The sequence below is a fragment of the Aotus nancymaae genome, unplaced genomic scaffold (genome assembly GCF_030222135.1).
Source record: "Aotus nancymaae isolate 86718 unplaced genomic scaffold, 86718_ANA_hifiasm-v0.15.2.pri h1tg000158l, whole genome shotgun sequence".
Taxonomy (NCBI): Eukaryota; Metazoa; Chordata; class Mammalia; order Primates; family Aotidae; genus Aotus; species Aotus nancymaae.
The window spans coordinates 1,092,963-1,110,202 of record NW_026988573.1 but is presented as its reverse complement, the minus strand read 5'-3'; the positions used below and the strand labels follow the sequence as shown (position 1 = coordinate 1,110,202).

The following is a 17,240-nucleotide window of genomic DNA, read 5'->3' as shown; positions in this document are numbered from 1 at the left end:
TTTATTTTTTTTAGACGGGGAGTCTTTTGCCCAGGATGGAGTGCAGTGATGTGATCTTGGCTCACTGCAACTTCCACCTCCTGGGTTCAAGCACTTCTCCTGCCTCAGCCTCTTTAGTACTGGGACTACAGGCACGTGCAACCACGCCTGGTTAATTTTTGTATTTTTTTAGTAGAGACAGGGTTTTACCATATTGCCTAGGCTGGTATCAAACTCCTGACCTCAAGTGATCTGCCCACCTTGGCCTCCCAAAGTGCTAGGATTATAGGCGTGAGCCATCGCGCCTGGCCTGGTCCTGTTTTACATTTTAAGACTATCCGAAATAACAACCAAATACGATGCAAAATAAAAACAGGCATAAAAAACTACTTTCGGAAAAACAGAAGAAATCTAACTATGGCCAGATACCAGAGGATATGGAATCATTCTTTCTGATTGTGATGATGGGAGGAGAATGTGCTCAGATGTAAACTGACAAGTGTTTCCATGAGTTCAAATCCCTTCAAAAGAAAAAGCTTGGGATAAAAGAGTAGCATAGCCTGGGGATTGGCCAGGGCTTAGCAACGCGGAGGCCGCTGGTGACCTTAATAGGTGTAGCTTTGCTAGAGTCGTGGAGACAAAACCTGTCTGATGTAGGCTTGAGGGAGAACTGCAGATAGACGTGTCAGCTGCTTCCCCATGGAGCACTGCTGCCAAGGGCCATGAGCCGGAGAGGAAAAGGATCAGGAGAGCAGCTTGGCTTTAAGATGGGAGAAACAACTTTATTTTCACATGGGAATGATGGTACTGACCGAGCAGAAAACAAAGCTGATGGCAGAAGGTCTTATCACTCAGCTTTTCAGAAACGGGACAAGTGGAATCCCACCACAAAGTCTGGCCTGGTCCTTCCGGGCTTTCCCTTCATATATGCTTCCATCTGGTGGTAATCTTTTTGCTCCTTAGTCGTTAAGTACATGGCATTTCCACAACTAAAACAGTGCAGGAAGATCACCAGACTTCTCAATGGGGAAATTCTCACTCAGAGGGGAAGCAACTTCCCTAGGCCACCCCAGAAGCCAGGCCCAGAGTTGGGGCTGGGCCTCAGGCTCCTGTCTGTCTGGTGCTTCTGCTTAGCTGTGGGGTCCTCTGGTCCAGGTGGTGATGGGTCAGCTGTGTCCTGTCCGCAAGGCTGGATCCTGGGCTGTCACCTCATCCATATATCGGGGAAGATGATGGTCTCCCCCGCGAGAAGGTGAAGCACATGGATGGTGGTAGAGGAACTGGGGGGTGCGGGAGTCAGGGGCAGGTGTGCGCCCCCCAAACTTCCTGCCCAGTGCTGTGATTTCTGCATTTCTAAGGTGAGCTTGGCACCAAGAGACACTGGATCTAGAGTTCCATCAGGGTTCTGCCACTTCACTTCCTATCTCTGTGGCCACGGGTACACCTCACCCCTTCTAAGTCTGTATTCTCTCCTCTCTGAAATAGTGGCACCAGGAGCACTGGCTCGGGTGGCAGTGAGGATGAGATGCCATCACAGGCACCAGTGCCTGGATGTGCAATGATGCAGCAGGTCCATTCACTGAATACTGGGGATCTACCAGGTGCCGGTGGGGAGAGGGTGACCTCGGGCCAGGCTGTCCAGGCAGAGCTGAGGAGCTGCTGCTCGGACAGGTGCTGGGAGACTGAGCGTGGTTCTGGACTGATGAGGCATGAGGAAGAAAGAGGAGCAATGCGACGGGGTGGCGGTGTTCTCATCAACTCTCATCACAGAGGCAGAGTGAGGAATGAGTCCCACCTAGCTTCCACATGCGGGGGCAGCCCCTCTCATATGGCCCTGCCGTAACACTCAGCCACGCGCCAACATGCGCGGCTCAGGGCAAGCAGCAGCAGGTGGGGCTCCGCACAGGAACCCCGGACTGCCCAACACTGCTTGGAGCCCCTCCCAACTCTAACAACAGGCTCGGGTTGGGGCTCCCCCATATCAGGCACCCTCCTGCCCCACTGCTGAGGTCTCCAACAGGCCAGACCTATGTTGGAAACTTTCTTCTACCTGGCTGGCCAGAAAGAAAGCAAAAAGAGATGATGACTCGGGGAACGATGGGCTGTTCAGAAACAGCTAGGAAACAACTTTCCCAACCGTCCTGACTGGACCGGCCCTGGGCTAACGAGCTTCGCAAGGAAGTCCCAGTGGCTCTGGGGTCCTGAAGTCCCCAAATGGGAACCTAAGCTGAAAGAAGCAAGGCTGTGGCAGCATCCAGAGGGCGACCTCAGGTTTTGTTCCTGACAACGAAGGGTGGCCCCAGAGGCTCAGGCGTGCTCAGTGGGGCCGGGGCCACCGGCATGGGAATGGGCAGGGGCTGCCGCCTGCAGGGGGCCGGCACTGGGCTCCGGGGACGCCAGCAGAGGGGCCGAGAGGCCGTCAGCAGAGTCTGTGTCGAGGTCCAGCCTCCCATAAGCTTCGCACAGAGGCAGGTCATTAGCTTCGCAAAGGCTTGAGCTTTTCCACCACCAGAAACCCCAGGGAGACAGGAGCAGGCAGAGAGGAAAGCCAGGGGAGGGGAAAGCAAGACAGAAGCAGAGTTAAGAAAACGCGACCACACCCAGACCCGCCTTTCCCTTTTTCTACTCCTGCTCCACTGGCCTGAGCTGGCAGGCCTGGCAGAGAGAGGGGCCAGTGGTGAGAGCCACCCTAGCATCCTTAAGGGAAGAAGCCACCCTGGCCCAGCCACCAACAGCTGTGTGACCTCAGCAGGCTCTTCCTGTCCAGCCTCCACATGGGCCTGTCCTAACCCCTGCCTCCCAGCTGGTGCTGGTCCCCTCCTCTTGCAAGAAGCTGTGAGCCTGGCGGCCCTCCCGCCTCCCTGACTGCAGAAACCAGGGTCACTACACTGCAGAGAGCTCTCTGAGGTGGACTCTGTCTTCTTTCTGAGTCTGTCCCTGACACAGCCTGAAGGGGACGAAGTTGGGAACACAGGCCCTGGCACTTCCCCGTAGCGCTCCATCAGCCAGGTGGCCTCCGGCAGGCATCCCCGCCTCTAACACGGGGAATCCTCAGGGCGGCCAGGATGCAGCTGAAGGGCACAGCTAGCCCTTCCCATGCCCACAGCTGTGATGGTCCACGCCCGCCTCCTTCTAACCTGCAGGCAGGGGCCCTGGCTTTCCAGTGTCCTGCCTCCCTTGCTCCTGCCCTTGTTCAGTCTCAGAACCGTCCTGGGCACAGAGTAGCATCCCGAGGAGAGTGGAGGAGGAGAGGCAGAGGTAGAAAGAGCAAATAACCAGCGGAGAGTGGGCAGGCGGGCACGGAGGGGCAGCTCATGCAGGGCGGGGCGGGGAGCGCAGTGCCCTTTCGGGCACCAGCAGGCAGGGGCAGAGGAAACTCTTCCCAGCCCTGGCTGTTTAAAGGCGACGTACAGAGGGGGGGCAACTGCCTCTGCCACAGGAGCTGTGTGAGGACCCCGGGGGCGCTGGTGTGGACAGGGTGCCTGCGGGAGGGGACACAGGCTGCCCTGGAAGCACCTCTGGGTGAAGCCGAGGCACTGTTGGGGAGGGTGTGGGAAGCTTGGCACATCTGTCCTGGGTTCGCACCCTACTCTGCTGCAGGGCCGTGGGCAGGTTCCCTCCCTCCCCACCCCAAGGCAAGGCAGGCTGAATTTCGGCCTCACAGCTGCTCTGTCCAGGGTCCCTCAGGGATAGTGGCCACCCCAAGAGACAAACAGAACAGTTATGGAAGGAGATACCTGGAAGGGTCTGACACACCCCAGGACCCCTCTCGGCCACCCTGCTGTGTAGGAAATGCTATCTCCTGTCTGCTGAGTTAATGAGTACTGGGGACCAAAGATTCCCCCCACAACGCCCTGGAAAACTCTAGAACTGCTGAAGCCGGGCAGTGCCACTGAGCCCAGGGCAGGGAAACCAAGCCCCAGGCCACGCTGGCTCTAGATGTCCGTGGCTCCCAGAGTGGCCACTGGGCAGAAAGGGGCATTTTCAGTCCACCACCAGGAAGGAAAGTTTTGTCCAGGAGAAGGCACAAGATGGACATGGACTCTGCATCTGCTGGCCTGAATCTCGATTTTCTAAGCTAATGGGGGCAGAGAGGAAGGCCTCCCTGTCTCAGCCTAAGATTCCCCCTAGGTAAAAAATACATGGACTCTGATTTCTCAGACCCTGCCAGCTCAAAAGGTTCCAGGTTTCCAGCTTCTTACGTGGCCCCAAGAGGGTCAGGATGATGGGTTTTGACCCTTCTGTATCCCTGGGGCCCAGCATGGGCCTGGCACGTAGGCTGGCTACAGCTCCGTATAAGGCTGAGTGGGTCAGAAATCGGAACTCCAACAGCTTTCAAGGCCATTCGCTGCCTGGGCGTCATCCCCCATAGTCCCATGACTGTCCCTGCCTCCACACTGGAGTTTGGTGACATCCACATGGAATTGCATCCCTGATGCCCTGGACCTAGGTATGGACTTGAGTGCCCAGGAGGGGCAGGCCCAGCCTTGGCCAAAATCTCCGAATATGGATTCAGACGCTAACAGGGGCAGCACTGGCCCAGAGGCACTGCCCGAGGAGGGAGGTTGTCAGGAAGAGACCCTGCAGGGGATGCCGGCCAGGCCCTCCCTTCTCCAGACTCGGCCTCTCCAACCGGCGTGAGTCCTGTGGCTGTCATCACACTGCACTGTGGGAAAGGCCCAGGGCCCCGGCAGATGCTCGTGAACTGTCTGTCGATCAAACGCTCTGGCCAGGAGCTCTGCTCTGAAACCCAGGCACGGCTCCACTGCCAAGAGCAGCAAGGATTTGAAAAAGCAGAAGGCCCTTCAGAGTCAGGCCGGCCTTGCCAGCTGGCCAGGCCCAGGTAGGCAGGCTCCCACTCTGCACGGGGAGTCCAGCTCTATTTGTACCTGGACGAGTAATACTCCTCCTCCAGCTCGTAGAGATCGATGGAGATCTCGTCCCGCAGCGTGATGAGCTTCCGGTCGCACTCCTCCTGCAGCGCGCGCAGCTGCTGGTTGCGCTGGTCGATGGCCTCGTTCACGGAGGGGAAGTCGTTGAGGATCAGGAACTGCTTGAGGTCGGACACCAGCTTCATCAGGGACTCACCGGCTCGGACCTGTGGCCATCAGAACCAGGGTGGGCACAGGGTGAGTGGGGACAGCGGCCCTGCCCACAGGTGGCTGATGCTGGGCAAGTGATGGCCTCTCTGGGAGCCTCTGCTTCACTGCAAAGTGGGACTCTATCCCTGACCTCCACAGGTTCATTTGTGAGAACTGAGTGAGAAAACTGGGATGTCAGTTCCGGAAGGCAGGCCCTCCCCTCCGCCCAGCCTCTGGCTTCCACTCTCGCAGGACTGGCCTCCAGTCCAATTATGAAGGTGCATACTCGGCTCATTACAAACGCAAACCCCACAGATAAAACTGCAATCCCTCTTGCCTCCTGCCCCCGGGTAGGCATAGCACAGCTGCCAGCTCGGCAGGGCTCCTGGGGGACCTTTTCCCATACATCTTCTGCCTCGGACGTGAAGCTGCAGGAATATCTGCTTGCTGTGTTTCTCCCGTGGTCCGAAGGAATCCAATGGTGCCTACGGTTCCGTTCGGCTGTTTGCCTTTTCTCTCCCAACTGACCTTAGGAACCCGTGAGTTAGCAGGAAGGGCTGCCCTCTTCCTGGCACCTGCACAGCTACAGGACGGCATGGCTGGCTCTCTGCCAGCCTTCCTCCAGGTGCCCCACGTGCGGACAGTCTCCGAGAAATCATTTGCCCCCACCTCGTTCTTTAAAGCATCTCTACATTCGCCTCCTTCTGCTCCTTCTCGGGGGAAGAGCAGACCAGCCCCAGAGCCCCCTACCCTCCACCCAGGAAACCCCAGCGGGGACTGATGCTCCTGGAGCCTGGGCTGTGCCCTCCACCCTGGCCACTCACGATGTTGGCGGCTCGCACGTGCATCTCGTAATTGTCCTGTTCACCTTGAGTGGCCCGTGACACCTGCGTCTCGTCCTCAATCTAGGGGCAAACAAGAAAACCTAGAATCAACCCAGCCACGGTGTCCCACCCCTGGCTCGGCCCGGCCCAGCTGATGCTAACTGTCATCTCTGCCCGGGATGCCCACACTAGCCACGACCTGTCTGTGGTGCCGTCTACAGACCTAGTGCTGTCGTCCAAACCCCTGGCAAGGTTCAATTCCACCCTCTCCTGTTCTGGCCATGGGAGACAACAGGCACCTTGCTCAAGACAGACGGAGGCCAACCAACGCAGCTTGCCGTGCTCGGTGCACGGAGGGGGTCTTGGCTGGGCCGGGTTTTTCTCGGCTGTGGGAGCCCTGTGTGGCAGGAACTGTCCTCACTTGCTTGGTATTTGGTAAACCGTTGGATGAGTGAAGGGATGATGTATTTTTTCTTTCAGTGACCATTTCCTGATCACTTCCCAGGTGCCAGGCACTGTGTTACACACTTGACCACCATTACCCGATGACATTCTCACAGAAGCCTGGCCTGCCACCCCTGGTTTATAGGTGGGCAAGCGAGGCTGGGACAACCGGTGCAGTCAAGGAGTCTCAGACAGTGAACAGAGGGGCCAGGAGCCCAGCCAGTGCATTTGGCTAACCTGGACGGGGCTTCCCAGTGGGCCTTTCAAGGGCTCAGCTTGGGGTGGGTGTCAGGTACCCTCAGTAGTTAAGAGCCAGACTTCGTTAGTTCAAATCCTGGCTCAGCCAGTTATTAGCTGAGTGAGCTTGGGCAAGTCACTAAGTCTCCGGAGCCTGGGTTTCCTCCTAAAATGGAGAGGACGATGGTGCCCACCTCAGAGACCCCATGAAGATTCAGCGGAACGGGCACAGACAGCCACACAACGTGGCTTGATACATGGCGAGCACAAAGTACACGCTGGCTTCCAGGCTTACTGTCATTGCTTACCGAGCCTGCCAGGTCTGCAGCAGCCAGAAGGGATACAGCCCAATCTGCAGCCATCAGCAGGCTTGCAGGCCCAGTGCTGACCACTCCACCTGCCTGGAGGGGCCACAGCTTCTCCCCTCAGCCTGCCTGTCTCCTGCTCACTGGCTCTGTGCCAAGCCCTGAGGTAACTGTTTAACACAGGTAAACTCATCAATGCAGGACCCCACCATGCAGGAGAAACTGAGGTACTAAAAAGTGAAATCTCCATCCAAACCCATATGGACGCGGGGCCCCGGCAGTCCAGCAAGAGTCCCTTGCGCTGCTTTGCAGGACGTGCCATCACTTGGTTGATTTCTCTGCTGACCGGCTCCCTGTGCGCTGGGCGCTTCCTGCCTGGAACGCCATTCACTCACGCTGCTCAGTCCCTGGCCTCTCTTGTCTCGACCCCTCCCCAGACCCTGCTCCCCTTTGTGCGCCCACCCCCCGCCCCACCTTGGCGGTCTTGATGATCTCGGTGAAGTTGTCCATGATGGACTTGATGTCATCCTTCAGCCGCTTGTTGTAAGACTGCAGCAGTGTCTCCTTGCTCTGGGGCAGGGCTCTCTGCTGGGCCATGACAGAGCCTCAGGTGACGCAGGGGCGGAGACCTGGACCTGGAGAGCAGGACAGACCCCTGAGCGCAGGCAGAGCCCTCAGCCACCCTCTATGCCCCCGCCTTAGCAGAACACCCAGATTTCCGGGGATTCCCTTTCTGCCAATTAAAGTCAATCACTGAAACACAGATGAACTCATTCCATTAGCAGGCACCGCAGTGGGTGCCGGGACTCTCCTCTGGCCCCGCCTCTGCCAGAGGAAGCTCATCCTAGAACTCCTGGCCAGCCCTCCCAGCCCTGTCCAGGCCCACAGCGTGTCTCAGGAAGGCCTGCAAGCTCAACACCAGCTCCCTGGTCCTGGCCCTGGTGTAACTTCTTTGCCCACTGCCACCCTCGCCACGCCCTCCCATCTGAAGAGTCCTTCCAATCCGACCCTCTGCACCGCCTGCATCCACTCTTTCATTCCACTCTTACTCCGGCTCCGGCTCCTGACCTCATCCCTGCACTGCGCCCAGCTCCCTCGTTTCCGCGCGGCAGGGAAGAGGTCCTAAAAAGTGGTCATTGTGGCCGGGCGCGCGGTGGGTCACGCCTGTAATGCTAGCACTTTTGGAGGCCGAGGCGGGCGGATCACCTGAGAGGTCAGAAGTTCGAGACCTGCCTGACCAACATGGTGAAACCCCGTCTGTACCAAAAATACGAAAATTAGCCGGGCGTGGTGGCGGGAGTATGGAATCCCAACTACTCCGGAGCCTGAGACAAGAGAATCGCTTGAACCCGGGAGGCGGAGGCTGCAGAGTCGAGGTCGCGCCACTGCACTCCAGCCTGGGTGACAGAGCGAGACTCTTGTCTCAAAAACAAAAAAAAAGTGGTCACTCCACTCCTTCGCTTAACAGCCCTCACGGCTCCTCCGTACGCCGGGACGCGCCCTCTCGGCCTCTGGCTGCAGCCGCACTGGGCGGCCTCGGCGCTGGACCTGCCTGGCCCTCGGGCCGCGTCTTTGCCCACAGTGCTCGGGGAGGGCCTGGGGCCCCCTCAGTTTGGGGCCCAGCGGACTCTTGGAAGCACTCGCGTTGTTCGCGCCCATATTTGGCGGGGTGGGGGAAATAAGTGACGCGTAGTAAAGTGGACCCTGACCCCAGCCCCCACGGCCCACCCACCCCACCCCCGCCCCCGCCCCCGCCCCCGCCCCCACCCACCCACCCCCACCCCCGCCCCCACCCCCACCCCCTGACACACCCTCACCCCCAACCCAGCGCCCACGCACCAGACGCCGCGTCCGCGGGGTCGGCCCGGGGTGGGGTGGACAAGTGCCTCCGAGACCCGCACTTTCCGGCGCCTCTCCGCAGGCCGGGCCCGCCCGCCCCAGTCTCTCGGCCCGGACAGTCTTCCCGGTGGCGCCGGAGGCCGAAAACCGAGTCCGCCGCCGCAGCCTCTCCGCCCCGCGTAGGTTTTAAGGTTTATAGGAGTCCTGTTGCTTTAAATCTGAAATCCCGCGCCGTCATCAACTGTCGCGATCTTCGAGGTCACCTATTTATTACCCACAATTCCCTTTTCTTTCTCTGTCTTCCCGCCGCCCGAGATGATGAGTCAGCGTTCGTTCTGCGACACCGTAGCCCGGTGAAGACTTTATCCGCCGCCATTCTCCTCCAGGCGCGGCCTCACGGGGCCTCCTGCTCCGCTTAGCTCTAGGAGAGCCGTACCCGGTGTGGCACGGAGACACTGAGACGGACTAAAGCCCTGGGCGGCCAGGAGCGGGATGCGTTGGTCCCGATGCCGCTGGCTGGAGGAGGAGGGCCGGGAGCGCCGCGGTGCGGGACTCGGACGGGGCGGAGGCGCTCGGAGCACAAGCGAGCGGCTCCTGGTTCTTCTGAGGGCCGCCCCGATGCTTTGACCAACGAGTTTCGAGCCCGCACCTGCTGCTTCTGGAGCCTGCGAGGCCGCGGCTCAGGCGCCCTGAGTCCCCCGTCCGGGGCGTCTCGTGGGTGGGCGACGCGAAGAGAGCGTGGCCTCGGCCTTAGCCGGGCTCCGGCCACTCGGGCTTCCGTGGGCTGCGTGCTCGTGCGGCTGATGGGAGACGCTCCTGTCGAGTTACGGTGCGGACGTTCCCGGCAACCAAGGCCGCAGCTGCACAGGCTGGGGTGGCGCCCGGGGGCTTCAGGACGCAGCTCGCCGGCCTGGTTCGGGCAGGGGCCGTCGGCGCCCCTTGTTTTGAAGGAGCCAGCCTGAGACCTCCCGATGAAGGAGGCGGCGGTGTAACCGGGATTTTCTTTTTGTCCGGCCGAAAGGAAAGAAGGCCCAGGGGAAGAAGGTGGCTCCGGCCCCTGCTGTCGTGAAAAAGCAGGAGACCAAGAAAGTGGCGAATCCCGTGTTGGAGAAAAGGCCGAAGAATTCTGGCATTGGTGAGCAACAAACGGTAGAATGAAAACGGTCTATGTTTTTCCCAAGGAAAAGTGGTAATGGGGTTGAGTCGGATCTTGTAGGTTTTAGTGGGTGTGAAGTGGGCTCAGTCCGCAACTTGGTGTCCCTTAGAGACGGGCAGTGATGGTGCCTGTCTCTTGCTTTCATTGGGAGTTGCTGAGTGAGCGTTCGGCTGAATAGGGTCGTGGCCTTGGATTCAGCTTGGCCATCCGAAAACAAGTACAGTAGTGTTTTCCCAGCGAAGCCCTCGGACTGCAATTCTGCTGTACTTGGTGGCACCTTGGCTTCTTGTTAGGAAAGGCACCGTGCTCTCGCTCGCGTTCTCAGGTGTTTGTGTGCAGATGATGTAAAAGAATATTTGCTATCTGAAACATGATGACGTTTTAAACCACCAAGATCGCTGATGCACCGACACCCTTCTGAGTGGCCCCAGACATGAACTTGACACGGAATTTGAGCCTCACTCGGTCGATGTCGCCCTTTACTTTTCAGGACAGGACATCCAACCGAAAAGAGACCTCACTCGGTTTGTGAAGTGGCCCCGCTGTATCAGGTTGCAGCGGCAGAGAGCCATCCTTTATAAGAGGCTGAAAGTGCCTCCTGCCGTTAACCAGTTCACCCAGGCCCTGGACCTCCAAACAGGTGAGCTTCTGTGGCGTGGAAAGGAGTTTCTCAGGCAGGGACTCGACTCTGACAGTTGCAGATCTCAGGCTTTCGGGGTGAGGGGGCTTTTGAGGTTGATGAGTTTATTAAAATCAGTGATTCCTTACTTCATCCAAAACATGAGGGTGAATGGCTTTTGGTTTCTTCAACTGCAGTTGTCATTACATTATAGTCCTTATATACCAGGACAGCCATCTAGCATTTATATTAAGTGATAAGGATTAGAACCTTGACTACAAGCCTAAACTGAAGAGTGTTTTCCCAGCTATTGAGCTGCTAAAGCTGGCCCAGAAGTATTGGCCTGAAACGGAACAAGAGAAGGCAGCAGAGGCTGTTGGCCCGGGCCGAGAAGAAAGCTGCTGACAAAGGGGATGTCCCCACTAAGAGACCTCCTGTCCTGCGGGCAGGTGAGTAGACCCCACCTTAGGGTGAACACTGCGGGCTGGCTGTTGCAGTGATGTAGAATTTCTTCACCTGAAATGACTGTGAAGAGTAAAAGCGAGCTTTTTAACACTGAGTCAACACCTGGGCCCAGCAGCTTCTAGTGACCAGAGCAGGCCCGGTGAATGCTCACAGTGATTGTGTGTTCTAGGAGTTAACACCGTCACTGCCTTGGTGGAGCACAAGAAGGCTCAGCTGGTGGTGATTGCCCACGACACGGATCCCATTGAGGTGTGTTTGCCTGTTGACTGCTAATCCAAGGGCTTCTGTCAGTACCGGGAAGAGAGTAGGCCTAATGACGAGTCAGGGATGAGACCGCAGTGGGTGAGGACAGTACTGACAAGGGATCCAGCTCGATTCGTGGCTCCTGCAGTGATGTGAATCTCTCACTGAGTTTAACCTTGAAGTGGAAATCCATGAGCTTTAACCCTGAGCGGTTGCTCCCAAGCTAGCTTTGAAATGTACTGCTTTTGGTCCTAATACACTCTTCAGCTAATGCTTTCTTCCAGCTGGTTGTCTTCTTGCCTGCCCTGTGTCGGAAAATGGGAGTCCCTTACTGTATTATCAAGGGGATGGCAAGACTGGGACGTCTAGTCCACAGGAAGACCTGCACCACTGTCGCATTCACCCAGGTTAATGCGTAAGTACACGGCCTGGCCCCAGACTTCCCCAGTGCATTTAATCCAAGCCGCGCAGTTGTTTTCCTTAAAGGCCAATCTTTTCCTTTAAGAAATACATTTGGCCGGGCATGGTGGCTCAGGCCTGTAATCCAGGCACTTTGGAGGCCAAGGCGGGTGGATCACTTGAGGTCAGGGTTCAAGACCAGCCTGACCAACATGCTGAAACCCCGTCTTATTAAAAAAAAATACATTTATCTGAACTTTTGCCAATGATGGTTAAGAATTTCTTCACCTGAATAAACCATGTGGTCACATTGCATCTGAGGCAACAGATTGTCTTGAGCTAAAAATGAAGACACTTATGCGTTCTAAAAGGGAAACTGAGAGGCCAAAAACCCACTTTTGTTTTCCCTCCTGCCATGTTAGGGAAGACAAAGGCGCTTTGGCTAAGCTGGTGGAAGCTCTCAGGACAAATTACAGTGAGAGAGATGAGGTAAGAGCAGCTTTACACCAAATACTGTCATGTGCTAATCTTTTTCCCAAACAACTGGCTGGCTTAACTTATGAGCAGTTCTATTTGTCGATCAGCTTGAAACAGCCAAACAGAACAACGCAACTAATAACCTTGAAAATCTCAGAAAACAAGAGGCTAAGCTGACACCCTCTTTTTGTCTTTTCAGATCTGCCGCCAATGGGGTGGCAACGTCCTGGGTCCCAAGTCTGTGGCTCTCATCGCCAAGCCTTGAAAAAACAAAGGCTAAAGAACTTGAAGCTCAATGGGGTGAAATGTACACTGTAGAGTTTTCTGGAAATAAAAATAATTTAAACGATACAAATTTTCCTTCAGCCAGTGTCTGTTGGTATCTTGGGTTGAATCTTACTTGGGGTTACCAAGTATTTTTTTTTTTTTTGAGAAAGAGCCTCACTGTTTGCCAGGCTGGAGTGCAGAGGTGTGATCTCAGCAACCTTTGCCTCCCAGGTTCAAGAAAGCTCTGGTGACTTAGCCTTCCAAGTACCTGGAATTACAGGCCCACACCTGGCTGATTTTTGTGTTTTGGGTAGAGACAGGGTTTTGCAATGTCAGGCTGGTCTCAGCTCTTGACCTCAAGTGAGCCGCTGCACCCAGCCCTTCTTTCTCACCCTTGTACATTCTTAAACGAGATGTTTCGTTCCTTAGAGATGTAATTTTCATGCTAAGTTTTGGGAAATTTCTTTGAACTGACTGAAACAAAGCCAGGATTTTATGATCAACCAGTCATGAGCTCATGCAAGGTAGAAGGCCCAGAACTTTTATTTATCCCAAGAACACATGATTCAGCATAGAGTTAGTCTTTTCAAATATGTCATTATTCAGGGATAGGGCTTTGGCAGCTGGTCTCACACACCAGGTGTTCCACGTACAAATTTCTTAAACCACAGGTATGATGTAGCTGCAGAGAGTCCATACCTGGGGTTGAGAGCAAGCCAGTGTTAGTGGGATGCTGGGCTGAAGGGGAGGGAGCCAGAGGACCGCCTGGGACTCACCAGGTTATGATGTACTGCAGATGCTCATTCCTCAGAGTGACTCTGGTTTGCCCTCCAATGGGTCCTCCGGGGACTGTGCTTTCTGCAGAGACAGTGGACTCAAGTCCACCCTCTGCTGCCTGCCGGCCTCTGCACTACTTCCTAGTGGCTGTCATTTTAATTGGAAATCCTGTGCGGCCTTTACCTTGGCCTTGACCCCTCAGTACTTGCCTAGCTAGGTTCCCTTTGCTGAGTTGCCACCTCCCCCATATACACGTGCGAGAATGTATGCCACAGCAGGGACTGGGTAATGAGGGTTAGGAGGAAGGACAGCCTTCACAAAAGCTACTTGTGGGGTGAGCTGGTCACAACATACTGAAGTCAGCATCAATGAAGATGGGCTCTGCGCCTGTGATTCTGGCCATAGACTCCAGGTCCCGGTAATGCCATTGGTTCCTTTCTGGATTGTTCTCGGGGACAAAAGGCTTCCTGGTTTCTGTCAGCCTCACCGTCCCAACGAGGTCCACTTCTCCCTCAATCTATAAAGGAAGGTGAGAGACCATGGAGCCTGGCTGACTCCCAGAGCCTTCCCTAAAGTAGGAAGGGTCCATGTCCCTTACCTGGCCTTTCTGCCGGGTTTCAGGATTCACTTTCTTCCTGGGAACGAACCCTCTATTTACCAGGATGGTGATTCTAGGGTAACGAAAGGGCTGTTCAGCGGGGGAGGGTTTCTGAATAAAAACCGTCGTCACTCATGGTTACTCAGGCACCCATAGGAAGAGCTATAGCACCCAGGAAGGCTTTTAAAACAGGACTGGCTCAGTGGAGCCCTGGCAGTGCCACACAGTCTTCCTCTCTTCAAGCCCTTTGGTTGGTAAAACTTCCCTGCCACCTCACCACTTTTTACGAATGTGGCTTCCCCCCATCTCTGCTTCTTTCTTGTGCTCTCCCATTGCAACGTGCAAGTGGTGACCAACACTGCCATGCCAGAGTTGAGACCCCACACCTCTCCACTGAACTAGCAATGGCCGCCTCCAATCCCTCATAGAGGGGGCAGCCGTGAGGAGAAGCCCTGGCACCCCAGCCTGCTGGAGACGGAGCATTTTGGATCGAACCACCCCGGGCCTAAAACCGGAAGCCATGGGCTAACAAGAGTCCCAGGTATTTTCATTTGTACATTAATCCTCCAGTTCCTCAGTGAATCACACAGGTGCTCCTGTACCTGTCATTTGCTTTGCCTGGAATGTTCTTCCCATCTCTTAACTCCCAAATGGCCCCCTTGGGAGCCATTCCTGACTCCACTCCCTCAAGGTAGGGCTGGGATCCTTTCTCTTGAGTTCCTCTCGTTGGCCCCTCCTCATACCCTGACATCATCTAATGTGTGGGCCACTAGAAAGTTTCTCCAGAGAAGGGGCCCCCGTTTCATGAATCCCTCTTTCTCCTTTAGAGGTCAACATACAGAAATTGTTCAGTCATAAATGAGCTGGGTGAGAAGTTTAAGTCAATGTCACAATTAGGGATCTTAACAACTATGCAAGGAACCGAATCTTTTGGGTATCTTGGGTTTCCCAGGGTCTTACCCAGGTTAGGGACTGTGAAGGAAATAGTGATGTGAATTAGTATACCCTGACTGCCTCTGCCAGGATAGCCAGCTCCCACATGCCCTACTCACCCCAGGTCGGTGCAGTGGAAGGGAGTGACCACGTAGGCCCCAGTCTCAGCTGAGGAGGAGATGCGGCCGGCCTCCTGGGCCTCCCGGGCAGGGTCCACCATAGTCCGGGGCATCATATACAGCTCCTTGGAGTGGTCAAAGCACCCCCTGACTTTCACTGGCCTATACTCCAGATTTTTCAGTTCCACTGGGCTGCATGGAGACAAGAACAGTGCCCGAGCAACGTTTGGCTGGAAAACAAATCCCCTAATGAGGGTGGCAGACTACACAGTACACCAGGGCCAGACAAAGAAAGGAGAAAGGTAAAGGGCATCCTCGCCAAAGGGAAACTGGCCCTTTGATGCCATGTGGGAATGTGGATCTGCACTCCCAGAGTCCAACTTTACAAGAGAAGCTAAAAATCTGGACTCCTCAATGCATATTTCATGTGAAATTTTTTAAAACATGTGGGCCAAAACCTCATCCACAAGCCGAATCTGGCATCCTGTCTGCTACGCTGAATGGAACGTATGCTTAGATATACCCGTCTCTTGAGGGTATGTTCGAGGTAGAGGGCAGTCAAATCATTTAGGGCACTTTTTGAAAAGACCACCCTCACGGTGAGACCTACAGGGCCTTGAGCCCTGTGGAGGATAAGTTCACTACACCTGAAAAAAGAGTGACACGCAGGACCCCAAATAAGACTTTCCTCCATATGTCAGGAGGCGGCCTCAGGTAGCTTCACAAGGGCAGTGAGGTGTCAACAACAAGCCCAACAGGATGACTGATATTGACAGCTCTCATCTGAGTTCAGTGAAGGAAGTGACTAAATGTCCTGCCAAGAGGGGCAGGTCGCCCAGTAGAAGGCAGGGCTCCGCTGTTGAACCAAGTGAGATCGGCCCTAGGGGCGCAACCACACACTTACTCTGTGGGCAGAGGGACAGGCTCGGCCAGGACTCTGGACTCCAACTCTGCAATCAGGTTCAGCTTCCACTTCCGACGCTGGACCTACAGTGACAGAGCATAAGCCCAAGCAGATGGCAGCAGGGTCAAGGGCCCAGAGTTACCCCACCAGGTGCCGGTCTTTACCTGCCATGTCCCCAAGCCAAAAGCAGTCACGGGGATGAGGAGCAGGACCCACCGGAGAAAGGAGTCATCTTCCGCTTTTGTGGCAGATGCTTCTGCTGCAGAACTGCCACACCTGCTTGGCCTCCAGGCCACCTCTGGAGAAAGTTTCACAACACTGACATGGAGGCAGAAGCCCTTGAACAGAGACCTGGAGCAACCAGTTCCAAAAAAGACTCCAGTACTGCCCGAGAGAATATGGCACAAGAGGGGACAAAACCTGCCGCCTGGAGGCTACCAGCAGCCCCTGTGTCCAGCCCACCGAACCCAGTGCCCGGAACATGGCACACACTGAGTATGCTTGCCGACTGAGTAAGTGAGATCTAGGGCTCGGTGTTGGCTTGACCAACTACGACCCTGGGTAACTCATGCCTTTTTACTCAAGAATATGCTAAGATGTATTCCACTGGACGAAGATGCACCATTCATCCACTCAAAATGCATTTAATAAGCGGCTAGTTACTGAGTCGCTTAGCCAGGCGCTCCTGGTTGTGTTACGCAGAGAAACATATCGACTCAAGAGTAATGGTTCACAGAGCTCTTAACAGGTTTCAGTCTTTACAACTAATCGTGACGACACGGAAGAATGTACACAGGAGGTGCCTTTAAGCTCTCAGAGGGCGAGTCCCATCGGCTGAAAAGCACCATGGGCCTTGCAGATACTAAAAGAAACAATATAAAAAGGCAGGCCTGAAGCAGGTTTGCACAGCAGTCTCTACACACGGCGGATTACCCTGTGCTGCACAGAGGCAACACGGAAGCCGTGGTGGTTAGATGCCCCTTACTTTCATAACCCTGAGCTTTCAGCCTGGGCTGGCCACCCATTAGCTGGAAGGGACGTTGGGAAGTAACTCTCGAGTCTTCTCTGTAACACAGGAACGACGAAGGAGCGACCCCTAGCGTAGTTGTGAGGACAAAGCGCTTGCTACATGCCCGGTAGACGACCACGGTTCCACTAAAAGCATTTTAATATGGAACCTGTCACTCCCAGGGAACCTCAGTTCTGCCGGCAGCGGGTTCATTTCAATCCCCACGACACCCCTTCAAAGTGCAGGGCAGAGAGCAGGTGGCTCTACCGAGGCGCGCCTCTATCACAGCCCGGCCTGCGGCCCTCACCTGGGCGCGGGGAGACCCCAAGGACGCTCCTCCAGGCGGCGCTGGCCGGGGCCTGCGGACACGGACGGGAGGGCTGAGCTCTGGGTCCCTACCCCGCGCCCCGCGCCCTAGGCCGCCCTCTCGTCCCCTGCGCCCCGCGCTCACCCGTCCCAGCCCCGCCGCCCGCAGCCCCAACTGCAGTGCAGCCACCGCCGCCATCGCACCCAGCCCCGCGGGCGCTTCCGGGACGCGGGAGGCATCTGCTTCCGGGGCGCCGCC

At 55.9% G+C, this 17,240-nt stretch overlaps 2 protein-coding genes, 1 long non-coding RNA gene, 3 other non-coding genes and 1 pseudogene across 8 annotated transcripts; 5 read left to right on the top strand and 2 right to left on the bottom strand.

The window, feature by feature from the left end:
- Window positions 1–735: 735 nt before the first annotated feature.
- LOC135272966 (mediator of RNA polymerase II transcription subunit 22) lies at window positions 736–8,320 on the bottom strand. Its single transcript, XM_064371702.1, has 5 exons — window positions 7,939–8,320; window positions 7,345–7,505; window positions 5,885–5,965; window positions 4,869–5,077; window positions 736–2,476 (listed from the first exon to the last, which is right to left on the bottom strand). The coding sequence occupies exons 2-5, from the start codon at window positions 7,465–7,467 to the stop codon at window positions 2,287–2,289; spliced, it is 603 nt and encodes a 200-aa protein (XP_064227772.1). The 5' UTR covers window positions 7,468–7,505; window positions 7,939–8,320; the 3' UTR covers window positions 736–2,286.
- A 1,278-nt stretch (window positions 8,321–9,598) lies between these two features.
- On the top strand, window positions 9,599–12,424 carry LOC135272973 (uncharacterized). 3 transcript variants are annotated; one of them, XR_010340865.1, is made up of 3 exons: window positions 9,599–9,844; window positions 10,792–10,933; window positions 11,119–12,424. It is a non-coding gene; the product is annotated as an uncharacterized LOC135272973 (long non-coding RNA). The 3 variants fall into 3 exon arrangements; XR_010340866.1 differs by lacking the exon at window positions 9,599–9,844 and having other exon boundaries at window positions 10,526–10,933; window positions 11,119–11,607; window positions 12,014–12,424; XR_010340867.1 differs by lacking the exon at window positions 9,599–9,844 and having other exon boundaries at window positions 10,530–10,933; window positions 11,119–11,198; window positions 11,477–12,424.
- Window positions 10,200–10,271, top strand: LOC135272980 (small nucleolar RNA SNORD24). Its single transcript, XR_010340873.1, has one exon. It is a non-coding gene; the product is annotated as a small nucleolar RNA SNORD24 (small nucleolar RNA).
- LOC135272983 (small nucleolar RNA SNORD36) lies at window positions 10,976–11,049 on the top strand. Its single transcript, XR_010340876.1, has one exon. It is a non-coding gene; the product is annotated as a small nucleolar RNA SNORD36 (small nucleolar RNA).
- On the top strand, window positions 11,335–11,405 carry LOC135272985 (small nucleolar RNA SNORD36). Its single transcript, XR_010340878.1, has one exon. It is a non-coding gene; the product is annotated as a small nucleolar RNA SNORD36 (small nucleolar RNA).
- LOC135272976 (small nucleolar RNA SNORD36) lies at window positions 11,852–11,916 on the top strand (annotated as a pseudogene).
- A 431-nt stretch (window positions 12,425–12,855) lies between the features above and the next one.
- On the bottom strand, window positions 12,856–17,180 carry LOC110568969 (surfeit locus protein 1). The gene is made up of 9 exons (XM_064371717.1): window positions 17,127–17,180; window positions 16,983–17,034; window positions 15,831–15,964; window positions 15,667–15,749; window positions 14,763–14,954; window positions 13,711–13,783; window positions 13,467–13,629; window positions 13,112–13,193; window positions 12,856–13,034 (listed from the first exon to the last, which is right to left on the bottom strand). Exons 1-9 carry the CDS (start codon window positions 17,178–17,180, stop codon window positions 12,965–12,967), a joined length of 903 nt encoding a protein of 300 aa, XP_064227787.1. The 3' UTR covers window positions 12,856–12,964.
- Window positions 17,181–17,240: the final 60 nt, after the last annotated feature.